This window comes from Magnolia sinica, chromosome 2 (genome assembly GCF_029962835.1).
Source record: "Magnolia sinica isolate HGM2019 chromosome 2, MsV1, whole genome shotgun sequence".
Lineage (NCBI taxonomy): Eukaryota > Viridiplantae > Streptophyta > Magnoliopsida > Magnoliales > Magnoliaceae > Magnolia > Magnolia sinica.
The window spans coordinates 135799891-135818950 of record NC_080574.1 but is presented as its reverse complement, the minus strand read 5'-3'; the positions used below and the strand labels follow the sequence as shown (position 1 = coordinate 135818950).

Genomic DNA, 19060 nt, shown 5'->3' with positions numbered 1-19060 from the left:
CCATCCAATCTATCTGATCAATGCCTCGTCTAGGATGTTGTGAAATCATGTTGCTAAATCGCACCTTCTCAGCAGTGATCCTGCGATTCACTGATAACGTCGCCTTACGATCAGTATGATTACGAATTCCAGCAATTGTTGATGGCAACAATTGTTGATGGTGGATCACCAACATGAACACGGAGCTGCCTTAAAGCCTCCGCTAAACGATCTGCCATGCGATCAATGGAAGCCTACAGCCCTTGCATGGCTTGCCGATTCTCTCGTCGTGCTGCTTCGAAAGTTGCCGCTGTTAAAGGTAAATTCCTTGGAGCACCGCCCATGGGATTGTTGCCAGACCCGTCATTAGAAGTCATCTATCCAAGAAAAACCTCGCTTTGATACTGAATTAACGCATGAAAGGACATGAGGTCGAGCACCGTCTTCCTCAAGAAGATAAGTATTCCGAATCCACGGAACTTCTCTGGACTCCTCACAGAGACTTCTCGAATCCACGAGGAAGAAAGCAGAAAATAGAAATAAATTCTACTAAATTCGAAATTGATTAATGAATAATTGATAATTCTCTAATGTGTCTCCTTACACTATTAATAAAGAAAAAAATAAACTAAAATTCATAATTACCAAAAATAGTAAAATCTTAATTCTAATAAAACTCTTCTAAAGTCTAATTTCTAAAAATAAAAATTCTAAATAAACTTTCTCTAGAAGAGTCCTAGTATAATTAAAAGTTATTTCTAAAAAGGAAAAAAGATCTAAGACTCTAAAAATAGAAAAATATTTAAAAAATTCGAAATTACTAAAATTAGTATTTTTTTTCCCTAAATATTCATTTTTTAGCTGAAAGCGCACATTTTCTGACGAAACAGATAGATGCGACCCACGTTGTGGGTCTATTCATCTCGGATGGCCCGTTTTCAGTAAGGATTGATAGGTTGTGCACCCCGTAACGATACCTGGATCAAAAGTTACGGTCAATTTACGGTCCACCTTCTTTTGGCCCAATCTTGCTCAGAAAGTATTTGTGACATGTTGTACATCAGAACACAAATTTCCTATGCCAATTTGCTTCCTTTTCTAGGGAAACAAATTGCTCATGTCCTCACTCACATGAAGATCCTATGATAGAAAGCTATGTGGGCCCAACATAGATTCTCACGAGAAACCTACATTGTTGGAACTCTGTGGTATGGATAATAGCGTGGATTCTACCTACCATTGGAAACTTTATGAGAACTACATGAGTTTTAATTTGGATCTGATTAATATTCAATAGCATGGCTATTTGGGGTGGCTGAATTCTACAATGATCCATGACTCCTATAGTAGCGATGCCATCATTGGAAAAGCTCTACCGGCCCATCATGATGTATGGGTTTTATCCACACAGCTCATTCGTTTTTTCACGTTATTTTGGAGCATGAATCTAAAAGGGGCAATCCAAACCTCAGGTGGAACACATCACATGAAGCAATGGGGATGATAATACCCACCATTGAACCCTTCCTTGGCCTAGGATGGTATTTCTTTGTCATCTAACCTCTCATGAAATTGGAATAAACCAGATAAACTTAAGGGTCTGGCTCCATGATTGGTAAATGTACTCTATTTTAACATTGAGATTACGTGAGCCCATGAGGTGCGAGTAAGTGTGCGTAAATTTATTTATTTATTTAAAGAGAGAGAGAAAAAAAAAGAAAAAAAGAAGAAAATATACTGATGTAGAATGTGTCACAGATACGTTCCTAACATGGTTGGGCTAAAAGAAGGCGGACCATAAATTGACAGTAACTTTTGATCCGAGTATCGTTACGGGGTGCATAACCTATCAATCTTTGCTGAAACGGGCCATCCGAGGTGAAACGACCCACAACGTGGGTCGCATCTGTCCATTTCGTCAAAAAACGTGCGTTTTCAGCTAAAAAATGATTTTTTTTTTTTAAAAAAAAAACTATTTTTAGTAATTTTGAATTGATTTTTTTTTTTCTATTTTTAACGTTTTAGATTTTCTTCATTTTTATAAATAACTTGTAATTATGATAAGACTATTCTAGTAAAAGTTTATTTGAAATTTTTATTTTTAGAAATTAGGATTTAGAAGAGTTTTACTAGAATTAGGATTTTTATTAGAATTAGAATTTTATTATTTTTGATAATTACGAATTTTGATTTATTTTATTTATTTATTAATATGTAAGGAAACACATTAGTTAATAATCAATCAAATTACGAATTTTATAAAATTTATTTATATTTTTCTTACTTCTTTTTTTTTCTCGTGAGGCCTCATTACGATTCATCCCTGGGTCATGTATAAATGGACTTGGTCCAAAATTTCGGCAATAAATTGGCAAAATGGATGGATGAAACATGCATATCATGGTGGACCCGCTGAGCTTTTCCTGCACAAGGTCCATAGTGACTGTGGAAGCCTTTTGCAGAAGCTAGGTTGTTCCTACCATGATGTTTATGAGAAATTCATTTCATTTGTCTGTTTTGATATATTATGACATAGCAATTATGTAAATTCATAATTCAAGTGAGTTGCCTGGAAAAGGATTAAACTTTTACTGTTGAAACATTTACAGGGCCATCAAGTTCTTAGTCAGGTTAATTTTTTCCTATTTATGTTATCACAATAGAAATAAGTTTATAAATTGTATGGAAGGCATATAAACATCACCATCAATCCCAAGAGGTTCCAAGGGTAGGAATTTCTTTACCAACGATTTTCCAATGCAGCCACTTAAGTTTTTGAATTTCTGTTAATTTTGGGCCCTGTTCTGACATGATACGAAAAAAGATGAGCAGTATAAATTTCTCATAAACATCACGGTGGGCTCCACCTTGTTTTCCATGGTAATCCGCATCCGTAGCAGAGGGGTCAGAATCCGAGTCTTGGGCAGCGGCTCATGCCACGTGGCTTGCTCCTATTGGTAAAAGCCCTCAACTTTTGGATAGTTTTCTTTTTAGTACAGATAAGGCCGGTGGGACCGACGCGTGTCCGATACAGGTGATAAAGTTTGGGACGGATTGGCTACTCCCCCTGACACCAGCCATTGGCTGATGGTCAGTGCTCTGTGGGGCTCACCATGATTTATGTGTGTCATCCATGCAGTCCATCTATTTTTATATATCATTTTATGATATCATAAAAAAATTGAAATATATATCAATCTCAAGTGGACCACATTATAGGAAACAGTTTTGAATGAATTTTGACCATTAAAAACGTTTTGGGGGCCACAAAAGTTTTGGATGAAGCTGATATTTATTTTTTCCCTTCATCTGGATCTTTATGACTAAATCAACAGATTGGATGTCAAATAAACAGTACATTGTGCCTTAGGAGGATTTTAATTGTGAATATCCATTCATTATTTTTGTCCTGTGGTGTGGCCCAAACAAGACTTATATCCTAGCATTTTTTGTATCAAGCATTAAAATGATATGTAAAAATGTATGAACTGAATGGATGAAACATGTACATCATGGTGGGGCCCACAGAGCACCGACCATCAGCCACGGGGCTGGTATCAGGGGGAGTAGCCAATCCGTTCCCGATAAAGTTCCCGCCAAAATCGCCACGTGAGTAAAAGGCACCCACAGCGCCAGCGCTGCTGAGGCCGCTTTTCCTGCAGTTATTAGAAATGAGTTCATTTCCAATCCGGTGAGGCCGTACACATCTCAGTCCATCTCCTGTCACCACCGCACATTCTCTGAAGGAACCACTGATCTGAACCGTCCATATGATGTCATCCTCGTTAGATTATCCAAAACAAGAAAATAAAAAACAATCCAACGATTCTCAAAATCCAGTTAGTGTACTTTTATTCTTATTGAGTGGGGATTGTTGATCACCACCGTTCCTCTTCAAGTGTTTGAGGACCATCAATTGGATGGACCATGGATAAGAAATGATACTCTTCAATCACTGATACATTTGTGATGAAAGCAAGACCCATCTTAATCCATACAGAAGTTAGGGCCATCCAAATCCTACATTCCCCACCGCTGGCACGAGCTGATGCATTCTGAAAGTGGACCCACTTATTACATTCTGTTTCCTGAAACTGAGAGAGATCTGGCCATAAGATGGCCACACGTGTAAATAAAATGTAGATTGGTAATCAGTTATTCTAACCGTCCCTTTTCATCATACAAGGTTGACCTACTTGTTGGCATAAACAGTCTGATTTTGATTTCAAAATACATAAACATTGGTTCCTATCAGATGAACGACTCAGATCTTTCTCCAGATTAGCACGTGTCTGGGAAGAGAATGACCCATGCGTCCACATGTGACATATTACTTCAGTCTATCTCGCCGGACTAGAAACGGGCTCTTGAAAAGAAGCACAAGCAGCTCGGCTGAGCGCTTGCCTCGCTTTTTTCTCTCTCAAAATCTCTCCGATTTTCTCTCAAAATCCACCTCATTTTCAATCAATTTCCTTAAAAAACCCATCTCAAATCCCAACATTTTCCCCAATCGAAACTATCTAATAGCTTCCTACGCTTTGGATTTTGAGCTGCCCTTTTGCATAGAATTTTCATGAAATTATCTGTGCATGCAAGTGTACCGCTTTCATATCTTCAGATTCAGGTTCGGATTCGTTCTTCGCGTTATTACATTAAAATTGAGGTTGGGATTTCAGGTGGATAGGATTTTCGATATGAATATAACTTACTAGAAATATTTAAATTCTCTCTCTTCTTTTAAATTTCTTTTGAAACCATTGGTTGAGATTTTGATTTCATGAGTTTAGGATCAGAATCTTTCTTTGTATTCGTCGGTTGAAATCAACATTTGGGTTCGATTATCGACTCCAAGTAGAGACTATTTCAATCGGAGTAGAAGGAAGAAAACAGAAAAGATGGATTGAATTTTGAATTCCTTGATCAAATCCTTTAATTCGCAGCATTTTCTTTATTGGTTTCGAATATTTCGGTTGGTGAATTTGGGATTGGATCTTATTTTGGGTACATGGGTTGAAATCGAGATTCGGGTTCGAATTTGGACTCCAAAAGTGGAGAATTTTCAATTGGTGTGAAAGAAGGGAAAAGGAGGAAAAAAAGATACGGATAGGAAGTGTGATTTTTCTCATTTGGGTATTTTCAAAACCATTTGTGGGTACATTTTCCTTTACTAGTTTGAAGATTGGGCTTTACAAATTCAGAATTCGATTTGATGTCCTAGTACTCGCGTTTGAAGATCTGGGTTTTAATTCCAATTGGAAGAGAAAAAGAACGAAGAGAGATAATGGGTTGAAAATGTTGCTTCTAATCGTTTGGATATCAACATCCTTTTAATTGGAAGCATTTTTGGGATTGAATTCGAGCACAAGGAGTGGATTTCAAGAATTGGAGTTTTGCTTGATGCTGAATGTGATTGGAAATCAAATGAATAGAAATTGTGAATTTTGCGGCAAGTCTAGGCCGTCGGTTTACTGCAAATCTGATGCAGCGAGCCTTTGCCTTCCCTGTGATGCTCAGGTGCACTCAGCAAATTCTCTGTCCAAGCGACACATTCGGGCTTTCCTTTGTGAGGGCTGTGGAACCCAACCGGCTTTCATATGGTGTGTGGACCATCGGTTGTTTATGTGCCATGGGTGTGATCGGAGCTCCCATGAGGTGGTGTCAGGTGGGCCGCATCAGAAACGGGCTGTGAGTTGTTACATGGGGTGCCCTTTAGCTCGGGATTTTGCAGCGCTGTGGGGCTATGAATTGAAGGGATTGCTCAGAGGTGATGATTCTCGAGCTTGGGGTGTTTCCAGTAAGTTTAGTTCTGTTGTTATGGGTGCCAATAACACGGAAACTTTGAGGGAGTTCCGTCCATTGATGGAAGAATCTACTTCAACATCGGGGTTGGACTCAATGGCTTCGATCTTTGGTGGGGGTGGTGATACAGGTCCCACCGTGCTCCAAAGCAAGGTATGTGGGAGCTGTTTGTGCTTAATGATTGTCTGATGTAGTTTGATTTTGTTACTTAGATTCTTTGTAACATTCTTTGAACACAGAAATGTGTGCATAGCCTGAAAATCACGCTGATTGCATGATCCTAGCCGTCCAATTGGTGGCTGTTAATGGACAATAAATGAAGAAATTGGTCAACTGTTCAACTTCAATGGGGAAGAAAGATGGTTAAGGTGGAATGATCAGTGTGATTTTCAGGCTATGCTCAATCTGCAACAGCCCACTAATTGGAGGGGTTGGATTGATGCCACATGTACCATGGATGAGTCGACCATTTAACATGTGTGGCAACTGGCATGCACACATCAGAGTCCAGACCTTTACTCATGTGCTTGATATGTTCAAAACTGGGCTGGGAATAATAGTAGCAAGAACTTCTAAGAGTTTCGGAGTTCTCCTTCTCTACTAATAAAGTCGAAAAACAAAAGATCATTCCATGGGAGCCTTTCTATGCACTATCAAAATAAAATTGTTAAGAAATAACCAAATCCAAAATTTCATTGGGCAAAACATTTTGATGTTGATTAAGGAGAACTGAATTCTAGGGGGGATACGGGTGTGGCCCAAATGGACAATACTCTGTGTCACAACATTGGGGATTTGTGTTTGAACTCTGCCCACCTACCAAATAAATAAATAAAAAGTGGGTCTAATTCTCAAAAGTCCCATTTTGGTCTATCACATGTTTTGAGAAAAAAATTATGTATCATTGGCCCTGCGAAGGAAACAGAATGCTATTTTCAAGATCAAGCGCAAGTAGCTAGAGTTATGATGGAATCGATAGGGGACATTACTTGGCTCAAGCATTTGGGCCACGCCACGGGAATTCATGATTTTCAGGATCTATACTCATATAATCGAATTTACAAAAAGTCATGAGACGATGCTCGGGCAGATATGAAAGAGCTCTTTCTTTCCAATACAACACTAAAGTGCTCCGTTTTGTAGTTAGTGGAATCCTACTAAGAGTAAATTTTCAAATTCGCAAATCGGGTTTCTTCACTCCTGAAGTGGCCAATGATATTACTCTCTAGAAATTATCTATATCAATGGCTGGTGTATCTTGGTTTCTCTCATGAGAGAAAGCAAGGGCAAGTCATTAGGTGGAATATATATGTACATATGTTTGTATGATCTCATTTCTGGATGGAATATATAAACATATGTGCAGATGTTTGTATTTATCTCAATTTGTGAATGGCGTATATTATTTTCGTCACCATTTATTTTTGAGAAACCATTAAGAAGTGTTAGATCACTTTCCATTTTTTGGAAAATGTTTCTAAAGGTGTTCTACATTCTGACCCAGATCATTGATACGAATTATGATACTTATATCAGCAAATAATCTAGGCCATGGACATGTCCAAGATGTGGATAAAGCCACGTCATCCCGTTATACTGTCGAGAACCCTAAATTACCTCTTTTAAAGTACTTTTATATACTTATCTGAGCTTTGCTAAATACACACATGTGAATAGAGCTTGTGTACACACCACACATGTGCCAACATGGTGCATACGCACTAGATCTAATCCATCCATCAGGTTGGTTTGACCTGGTACATGTTTTCCCAAAAATAAAATCTGGTCCTATCAGCATGTGGGCCCCAATATTGGAAACAGGTGGATTGGTTAGAAAACTCATCCAAGCTTTTCAGAGCCATACATTTTTTTTGCACACTTGGGCCTACCTGACCAGTGGAACAACCTGATTCTTGGGCCAGGGCATCAATATACTGATGCCATTCTGATAGATGGATTGGATCTTGGACCTATCCTGTCATGTTGGCTCATGTGCAGCATGTACACGAGCTTTTATTGCATGCACGTGTGGGCTCAGCAAAGCTCTACTTATCTTTATATTGTAATATTTAAAATTCCACAACATTGTTATGTTTGAAAACTGGTTTTGTTGTTCAACCCTCGCGTGTGTGTCCATGTCCAAATCAGCATCAATTTATCTAGTGATTGATTAGCAGATTTGGGTTGACAAAGTTCCTTATGTGTTCTCACACCCACCTTTTCTTTGAGCAGACTTTGCTTCTTTCGAGTTTCCTTTTTATCAGTAGCTCTGTTTTATTTTCTTTTTCCCTTTAGGATTTATTGTTCCAATTTTCTCTTTTTACGAGTATTTGTCAACGGATAATCATGGGAAGATATGGCATATTGAAGTGGCCCGTGCATTGAAGCGCCTTTAATTATCCATTGTTGGTGGTTTACAATTCTAATAAGTCATGGCGTAACATGGACCCCACTGTGGTGATTCATGGTCTCACAGGTCACGCTAATATGATCATCGGGTGGGCTGCACATGTACATTGAATGTGCATAGCTGGTCAACTTTTTCCTAATGGTCCATTTGTTTTGTGCATATGCCCTAACCTGATAACCAGATCAACATCAATTTTATTTTTTTTAGAAAATACATCTATGTTGTATGTAAAAGGCTTGGATTTGGCACGGGTTGGCCACATGAGTCTAGTGACAGTTTTCAACTATCAACAAGCAAGACTGTGTGCATGTTTCAACAGTGAAATCTGGCTCTATGGTGTCTCGAGGTTCTTTCAAAATTTGATGTTTTAATCCAGGTGGTGTTTCTCAACAGTGTAAAGACACTTTTGTGGGTTTTTCTATTCCATTCATTGACATAATTTGTTATTTCAAGCAAATCCACCTGTAGTGGCTGCACAAGCCAGGGTAAAGGAGGCGGTTTGATATAAGCCAGGCAGCCGATCGCAAAAAAAATTTCCAACAATCATGAGAATTCCTGTGCTGGGAAAACATTATTATAAAGTCAGCCCCAAATAATCAGGACAAGGCTACGATGATGACTAAGATTATGCTTGAATAACTGCCTTTTTCAGCATATCTTGGATGTTTACCTTGCTATTTTTTGACCCTCTTGAATTAGTGGGACCTTTCTCTCCTTAATAGTTCAAAAACCTGAAAACTCGACTCTATGTTTAGCTGAGTCAGGTTGACTTGAAGACTTGAGTGAGTCATTCTTGACTCGATATGATACTTAATACCACCACCACCATCTAAACCTTATCCCAACTAATCGGGGTCTGCTATAGAAATCTTGTTCCACCATTCCACTCCATCAAGGAACATATTCTCAGTTAAGCTATAGTTCATTAAATCGTTTCTTACTACCTCCCCTATATCCTTTTGGGATTTCTTCATGCCCGTTTAGAGCCTTCAGCTTGAACTAACTTACTCCTTCAAACCATTGCAGTTCTTGGTCTCCTTTGCACATGGCCAAACCATCTAAGTATACTTTCCCCCATCTTATTACCTATTGGCCAACTCTACTAGATATTTAATAATTAAATTAAAATATTTAGAATAAATACTTAGAGTTGTTATGTTAGATTAAAGTATATAAAATAGCTAAAACAATCAAATTCACAGTGCACGGCATTGTTAAAAACCTTTGTTGCTTTACTAGACGTCGAGTGTTGGAATCCCCTTCACCTCTTTTTACTTTTGTTTAAAAAACCAGTTTGACCAGGCAAGTGACTTGGCCTGAGTCACAACGAATCCTGTTGAGTTGACAAAGTCTGCAAGATGGCTCGACAAAGCTTGTTGAGTTGAGGCTGAGTCACTCTCCATGATTGAGTTTCCTAAGTTTCCTAGCTGAGTTTCAAGTTGAGTTAATGAGTTTTAGAACTATGCTCCCCTTGTATTTGGAATAATTGATAATGTATGAAATGAATTTGAGTTTTAACATCCATATGGTGTATCTTGAGAAAGTTAGTATTTCAGATGTGTGCTAATACCCAAAACCCTTGGAAACTACTGTGAAGGTGCATGTGGATATTACTTCTATGCCACTGTGAAATCCAAAAGGTCTCCATTGTCTATCTCAAAGTTTTAAAATGTTGATTCTTAATTACATTAATTTTGCCAAATACACATCAAATGGAAATGGTCGATCATTGTTTGCTTACCCCTCGGGGGTGTGCATGTAATACTCGGGATGAGGGTCAGTACTGGGTGGGACGGTGTTGTCATGTGAATGGTGTCAATGTGGGCCTCTTCCATGGCTGGTTCCAAAGGTCCTGGCGAAAGAGGAAGGTTGATTTTGGGTGGGAAGATTGCAAAACTTCTTAAAAATCTACCATTTAAGAGCCAACCTGAAATTCATGGAGAAAGGTTAAGACGACAATGACGACGACGCGCAAATGGAAAAAGAACATTGTTATTCTTTGTTGCCCATAATTGTGATCTTTATGCATCCTCAAATATTCAATAGGCTCCATTTGGATGAACTGTTAACTAGTGACTGGATTGACATTACCTTGGTATTCATGTTGAGTGACTAGGAAATAAATTGCAACTGTTTCTTTCAGGTTGGACTTGGAGGGAATGTAAGCGCAATCAAATGCCAGTTCCTCATTGTGAATACTAAGGCAAATGTAATTGCATTTCAACTTGATCGTGTATCCAAATGCACTTTCGTGTTATCTACTTTATCTAACAATCCTGAGTTTATGACACGTCTTGCAGATAATTCACGAGAATCAACAGCAGCAGGTGACTGACTCTATTCTGCAACAGATTATTGATTTAGAAAGGCTTCAGCTTACAGAAAGAAACAGTCAGTCGTCTATGGTACATGGGCAGGTTCAAACAGAAGTATATTCGACTGAAGATCATACGATGAAACAGCTCGATCAAGATCCTAAGCTGAATAGTGGGCGTCCTCAAAGTCATGGTATTGATGCCCAAGAAGCTATGCATGCCGAACTGCAACTGCCACCTTTCTCGTTACCTGTATCTCAATCAGAGCACTTGAACTCTTCTTCCAATGATGGAGTCACACTGCATGGAGACTCCTATTGGCATTGGAAAAGTTCAGCTGAAGATAGCCAGGTTTGGTGATTATCATCTCAGGTCACTGATTTGTTTTCCTGGAATGGGTCATATGGTAACATTGAGAACCATGTTAAAAATGGGTCCAGGTGGGTATCTTATGCTGCTTGACAACCTTAGCATGTGCAACTTGTCCACCGGAGGCAGAGATGTGGCATATGTGCATGTCAATCTGGCCTATTGAGATCATGGGCCCCATTGTGGATGTCTCATAGTTTATAATTCATCATATTGAATTGGATTGTCTTTTTCAAAAACAGTATTTTGGCATGAGTAGTTAGTTGACTTGTGTAACTTTCATTCATTTTGTCATTCTGCAATACCACATCAGTTGTTTGATTTGTTTGTCCATCTTTATTTCTAAAGCTGTGGTCTCAAAATCTGCACGACCTTGGAGTTTGTGAGGACAATGATTGCTATGATGGAGTCAACGTCCCTGATATTGATCTGACATTCCGAAACTATGAAGAGCTTTTTGGGGGTGATCAAGAGCAAAATAGATCCTTGTTCGACGATATAGATGTGGCTTGTGCCTCCATGGAAAAAGGCATATCACTTGGTAAATCAGACAGTGGCTATCCAAGATCCATCGAGGTGAGAATCAGATAATTACCTTCTGATTAGTAATTCCAAGCATTTATCTTTTGATTTTTGAGTTCACTGTCTCCATCTCATTGCGATCTCGTGTTATCTATAAACTACTAATACAAAAGTAGAGCTTTGCTAAGCACATGCATGTGTACACACTACACATGTGTCAGCATGGTGCAATAGGTCTGAGATCCAATCCATCCATCAGAATGTCACCACTATATTTCCTCCCCATCCCAAGAATCTAATCTACTGTTCAGGCAGGCCACACAGTTTGCAAAACAAATGTACAGCACTGAAAACTTGGTTGAAGTCTCTATCACATCCACTGTTTCCAATATTGGGGCCCACATGCTCATCGGTCTGGATTTTAGTTTTGGGAAAACATGTACAATGTCAGACCAACCTGGTGGATGGATTAGATCTTGCATGTATGTGCCATGATGTCACATGTATGGCATGCGCACAAGCTTTATTGCACAATCTGTGCACTTTGCAAGTTCACAAAAGTTTATTCTTTTGCAGGGTTCTGCTAAGTCCTTTACAACTGCCAGCAAATGTGCCATATGTTGGCATGGGTGCAAAATCTGTGCAGTTCACTGGATGGGACAATCAATTTCTTCTGGCCCAGAAGTCAGGTTGATTAACTCATCAAATGGCCTATCTTCCATCAGTCAGTCATGGAGTTTTGCTTAATTACAGTTCTACTGTGAAGGTTTATTAGGAAATTAATACATGAAACCTTTTTCATGGGTATATGCCAAGGGAGCCAAATATTAAATAAGATGTAGTCTAGAACTAGAGAGAAATGCTCATATCCTACAGGGGGTCTTGATTTTCCTCTGGAAGTTTGTTACACGGTTATGGACATGTGTCAGATGCTAATTGGACAAGAGGGGCTCAATTCCGTAGAATCATGGAAACTAGGCAGACTGAAGCCTATTATAGAAGAGGCTAAGCACCTGATTCTTAGGTGTTATCGCCTGAACCTTGGCAGAGAGGCTCAAAGAGCTCTGCTTAGTGTGGAGGACTAATTTTAGGTGCAGATCTGAAGCTGTCCTTGACAGGCGTTAAGGATCCATTTGATGTGTCTGGGATTGTACATGTGATGACAAAACCACATGCTAACATTTCTGTACATTTCATGATACACTCGATTGGAAGAAATATGAATCATGGCCAAGTTATTGCAATGAATTGTCAATGAATGATTAGCATGAATGCTTAACTTTACTAAGGTCTTGAACAAAAGCAGCTCACAAATCATGTGCCATGGAACAATACTCAGCCTCAGCATTGGAGCAATCGACAAACGGTTGCTTCTTACTCTTCCAATAACTATTTTCCACCAACCATTTTACAATAGCCAGTTGTAGATCTTCTTTTGGTGTGTGACGCAACCCAATCAACATCAGTGTATGCCTCAATGAGGATGTAAAAATTTAGAATTTAAGATTGGAAGGGAAAGGAGGAAAGAGACCAGAAAGGAAGAGGATTAGAGGAGATTAGGGCATTGCTTGTATCAGTCATTGAGGTTAACACTATCATATTAATAGTAAGTGTCCAATGTGTGTGTTGTGCTTGCGTGCATATGCCTGCATTGAATAGTGCATTACGGTATATTGTTCCCAATGATTCTCGCTATACTACATTTAATGCACAACTTTCTCTTAGATATGATGAAAAATATAGAGAACGCTAGGACAGAAATGCAACCCTTGTGATATGAGCTTCGCAAGAGAGGCTTGCCCCTTGAATTCCATCATGCATTTATTCAAACTGTTCATTTACTAGGTCCCACAATGGATGACCTGCATGACAATTTTCCACTGATTAGAGATCCTGATTGCCATACATTTGTTGAAATCTGGACATTTTTTCTTAGCTCACCTTTGTGTGGATGGAGAGGCTCTAATCAGTGATATTTTCGCCATTAGCTCACCACTATATATATTTCTGCTCTAGCTCACCTTGATATTTCTCTTATGATACAATTGAATAGCCAGATGGATGCTCTCAGATCAATGGGTTTAGATCACTGGCCCATGGGGCCCACATTGAATCCTGCTAGCGATGATCTTAAGGCCATTTCAATTTTTGGGATCTAATTACAGATCAAAAGTTTTTCTTATTCCTTTCTTTTTTTCTTGTATATCAGGATATCTCAGCGGATCGGTCCTCCCATGAAGTAAATGATATCGGTCCTTCCGACCATGCTTATCTCTTTACTGAAAGTATGGATTCTACATGCTCTATTCAATCGGCTTATTCAGGCTTATCATACTCGTTGTCAAGGTTCAATGCGGAAAGCAATGGTGCTGATTATCTTGATAGTGAATTTTCACCCAACATTGCCAAAGGCGACCCACCGTGGAATTCACATGACTCAGAGAATTCCCACTCTGAGGCCAGAGGAAATGCCATGATGAGGTACAAGGAGAAGAAGAAGGTTCGCATGTAAGTATCTTGTCTTCCTCTATTGTACCCTTTTACTGCTAATTTATCCTGTGTTTGGATGGACTATTCTTACAAATTACAATATGGAAATGATCAAATTCCAGTTACCTTAGTTTTCATAACAAAGATGTAGCTGCTGGATTCATTTTCAAGTCAAACTTGAAAGTAGTGTAATTGCAATTTGGAGCTGAGCCCCTTAATAATGTGAATCCTAGGGAAAACAATTGCAGTTTGGTCATCTCTGCTCAATTCAAGATAATATCCAAATGCAGCCTTAGCTAACAGAACTAAGCAGATCTCTTATGAGGAATTATGTGATACTCAGGCTGCATATGACGCTTGATACTCAGGCACTCAGAAATTCTAAATGTGGGATATATTCACCCAAATACAACTGAGTAGATTGTGCAGCCCAGTGTATCCAACTCACAATACCAAGATCCAATTGGTTGAAAAATACCGTACTCCAATTCGAGGACACTTGTTTGTGGAAACAGGACCTTTGAATTTTCATTTTTAACCGTCAAATAAATGTTCTCAAATCCAATAGGAAGATGGTTAAATAAGCTTAATTTTGTTTAATACGTCTATATTGGATATGATAACTTGAATGTTTTAATTTGACTACTTGTATGCCACATTGTGATTTCTAAGTGCCAGCGTATCATGGATCACACTCTGCCAGAGTATCAAAGTTTTTCTCCTCTTATCACCTCTTGTTGTTGGAACCAATCAGCTGATGTCTGTCACCAGTTCCTGGCAGCTGAGTTCTATATTGATTTCAATCAGTGGAATTACTATCTCATGTGATTCCCATTACTTGAATTGCAAGTCAGTCTGTCATGGTTCCGACCACATTTAAAAAATTGACTGGGAACTCTCACTCCCTAACTGCACACCGTTTGGCTGAGTTTCAAGAAAAAATCGGCAATTCAGCTAAGTCAACACTCGAGTTTGTGTGTGTGTGTGTGTGTGTGCATGTGCACGTGCGCGTCCGCGTGCTTGCATGTGTGTGGGTGGGTGCATGCGTGCTCAATCCCCACTTTCATGGGGACATTAGCAATGTTCCCAAACCTTTTATATGGCACACATGGTGACATTTCAGCAATCTGAACCATTCATTCATTCATACAACTAGGAGCAAGCCATGGTGCAAGAATCACACCGATCGGATGATCCTAATCCTCTGAATGGGGCCAGTTCGTTACAACCGCCCATTGTTTACGAGCCATAAATCACATGTTTAGAATCAAAAATCAAAGTTTTACTTTAGAATCATAAGAAATACAAAGTGGGATCTATCTACTAGATGTTTCAAGCTAATGATTGGACATATTTTGTTTCTCCACTCAATCTTGACTGTGTTCATGCGATTATTTGGAAGCTTAGGATCACCCAATTGGCATGATTTTTGCACCATGGCTTGCTCCTGGTTGTATGAATTAATGAATGGTTCTACTCAACACTAGGTCACCCTATGTGCCATTTAAAAGGTTTGGGGACATTTCTAAAGTCCCCATGAAGGCCGGACATTAGCAAAACCGTACATACATATGTATATAAGAGAAGCCAGTTCTAGAATATCATAGGAGTCTAATCAACACAGACAATTCTTTTTTCTTTTCTTTTAGTTCTCTTTTTTTTTTTTTTTTGAATGGTCTAAGTTGAGTTAGTGAAATCCATGCTGATTTTTTAGGTCCCCAAAAACAAGGTGGGTATACATACTCGGTGCTTGGTTTTCAGAGAAGACTGAGTCACCAGTTGGGTATCAAGTCCAAGCACCAACTTTCTAACATTTGTCGTGGCTGTGTTTTAAGTTCTTTAGGGAACCTTGAGTGCTCAGTTTCACTTCAAGTCCCTTAGGATTGAGTTGATGAGGGACTTGAAGTTTCGATATCCTTCCCTCCGTCCTGCTCAAATAAGGACCCTTAACTTCCAAACATGAAGGCTTCTACTAAATCCCCTATTGCTTGGAATGTGATATTTATAAAATCGAAATTTAGAACTACTAGGTTGAATTTTGTGAGGATAGATTGAAGAGGTGATTTGCTGTTGCAAATGTGTATGATTCCAGGCTGTTCATCTAGTGGAGCTCGCACTCATAATGTCATTGCCTAAAAATCAGGTATTTCTCGCATTAGGCAGGTCACACTTGTACACAGGATATAGGCGGCATGATGCAGGACACATGATTTAATGCTAATATGCAATGTGGAGATTATGAAAGAGTCTATAAAGTAATTCAATTAACAAAAGATGCCAACCTACGAATTAATTAAGAGTAAACAATATGAATAAAATCTGATTTAACCTAAATCGCATTCCCGCATGCTAAGAAATCACATAAATCAATTAAAACTAGGACCGATGGAGGGATAGAACTTCCAATTTAGCATAGGCACGTTCCACACTTAATGGACATATTTGTAGGTTTTATGATTAGGGTTATGAAGGGAAAAATCCGAAATATGGAGAATTAGGGTTCCTTGGGGAATGCATCACCAAACAAGTTTCCCACAATTTAATTAAAAGGGAGGGTTTTTTTAAAAATAAAATTTAAAAAAAAAAAAAAAAAAAAAAAAACCCTTAGAAAACAATAAGGAAAATTCCTTCACACAAGAGAGCTTCACTCTTTTTCTTTTTTTCTTCTCAATAACACCACCAGGGTTGAAACTCCTCCCCCCCCCCTTTATAATAATAAAATTCGGAATTAAAATCCAACATAATTACAACTATGCCATTAACCTAGGTAAAGTGGCCCATTGTCCAAAATAAGAAAACTAAAACATATATTATCAATCTCAACCATCAAAAAACTCCTAAAAATACCAAAAACCATTGGAAAAAAAAAAAAGCAAAAAAAAAAAGAAGTAAGATTAGAGTCTAAGGGGCCCAAATCTAAAAGATTTAGTGGCCCGATGGCCTGATCGACAAGATCCAATAGTCGGATCAACACGAAATAGAAATCCTATGACTAAAATGATCTCCTAAGCAGCCCGCATGCATTATCCCAAGGTGGGGTCTTCCTGATGCGCGTCCAATGCAAGTGGGGTCTTCAAAATGGCCTGGCAAGCCCCATTTGGAACTCATCACCAATCCACAAAGAAAGCGGCACTGATGTGGGTGGTCGTTTCCGTCTATGGTACACCCGAGTAGGTCCTCTGATGTCCCCATCACGGCAGGACATTTGTTTCTAACCATATGTGGTTTGCTTTATGAGTGTAACTAGCTTGATTTTTATGCAAGCATGATCGTGAAGGGCCCCATCTGACAGATGGCTCGGATCTCATAAGAAACAAATCATGCTGAATCTTTTGCTGGGCATGCATTGTTGGATGCTTAAGATGGACTGAATTCAACAACCCCAACTTGGCACTCTGAAGAGTAGAAGTATTGTGGTTATCTTAAGAAACGACACTTATTTTGGTCATTTAAGGAACATCATTGATTTTTTAGTGCTTCCCATGTAAGGGTGTGTTTGTATGCGGTATCAAATTGAATTGCAATTACATCTTGTGAAGTGGAAAAACCAAGTTGCAATTTTCTTGTTAGCATTCATGCTAAGGGCCCGGGCTCCAAATTTCAATCGGGACATGCTAGAAAACATCTTTCATTTCGGTTATGATGAACTGAATGTTTGGAATTCAATTTACTCACACATGAAAATATGAAATTTTCTAATGTTGCTTGTGCACATCTGATCAGACACGAGAAACGGATCCGATATGCTTCTCGTAAAGCCAGAGCTGATGTGCGGAAGCGTGTGAAAGGCCGTTTCATCAAGGCAGAGGTAGGGTATGAATGAGACACCATTGATGTGACCAGAAGCTACTGAATTCTTCTCTTCAATGTTCTGCAAGTTGGTATTTTGTACATATTCAATTCAGCACGAATCAGCTGGCGGATCAGTTAATCTGCACCTATTTGTTTATTTCTTTTCTTCTTTCATTTTCAAATACATATAATCTGTGGTATGGCATTAATATAGTTAGTGATATATAGAGGAGGAAGCTACATTTTTAGTAGACAAAATTCAATGCTTGAGTACTCCTAGCAAGGAAGTTCTTGCTTGAGTTTTAATTGTATATATAGCCATTTACTTCAATCCAGTGAAAATGTACATTCCTTGCATTGTGCGAGAACTGAAAGCAAACTAAATAAATGCCTATGAATATTGCAAAACATCTATCTATGAGAAATTCTGTTCTTAAAATTCAGTTTGTATTTGTATATTTACTGACAGCTCCAATTTTTGGAGTGGTGGTGACTTCTCGAATGCGCATGGTATAGTTGTGCTGGAATCTAGGCCGTCCAAATCACGAACCAGTTGCGGATGGAGCATAGCCTAAAAGTTACACTGAGAAAATGATGGTAGCCCATCTGAGTTTGCCCTTGGAATCTGGACCACTCTGTCTCTTGCTTTTAGCCATCTGTTTGATAACCATCAAAATTGATGGTTAGGATTGCTTGATCAGTGTGAGTTTTTGATGTGCTCTGTCCACAATGTGTGCCATAATTTGGATGGTCTAGATAGCCGTACATGAGTGCTCCATGTGAGGAGGATGAGTCACCTCATTTATAAATAGTGGTGTAATTGTCATAGGATTCTAGAGTTATTTTTTCGGCTTAGTGGGTGCTTGGTGGAAAGTGAAGGAAGAGATTTGAATTTACAACGCAGAAAAAGGAAAAAAAAAAAATCTATAAAATAGAAAATATTATTGAGAAAATATAAATAAATTCTGTATATAAGACCCTTTTATATGACTTGGATAAGCCCTAAACCCTAAATCCGTAACTTTTCTAAAATAGTGAACTTACTAAAAATAATAAACAAATTCTAAACTGACTCAAATTCTTTTACATGACTTGAACGAGGGCTCAACTATAATTGAACTTCTTTATATCCTTATTTTTTACACATGCACTCACACCTCACACACACTCATGCATTCACACCACAGTGGGATTTCACCATAATGTGTACTTGAACCCATGACTTCTTTATATCCTAAAACACTTATAATAGTAAATATTGTTACTTAAAACAGTAAATTTTGGTCAAAAAACTCAAATTTGGCCCCTAAAACAACCTTATTTTTGAAAACCCTTCGGGGACCAATTGCCTTTGGCATTGGCCAGGATGTAGAGTTCGTGATGA

The 19060-nt window shown here is 38.6% G+C and overlaps 1 protein-coding gene across 1 annotated transcript; it reads left to right on the top strand.

Moving 5' to 3' along the window:
• The first annotated feature begins 4393 nt into the window (after window positions 1-4393).
• Window positions 4394-18090, top strand: LOC131237796 (putative zinc finger protein At1g68190). The gene is given in 6 exon segments (XM_058235790.1): window positions 4394-5931; window positions 10332-10484; window positions 10486-10854; window positions 11221-11448; window positions 13604-13902; window positions 17608-18090. Coding segments are annotated over 6 exon segments (1704 nt in total). The 5' UTR covers window positions 4394-5376; the 3' UTR covers window positions 17708-18090.
• Window positions 18091-19060: the final 970 nt, after the last annotated feature.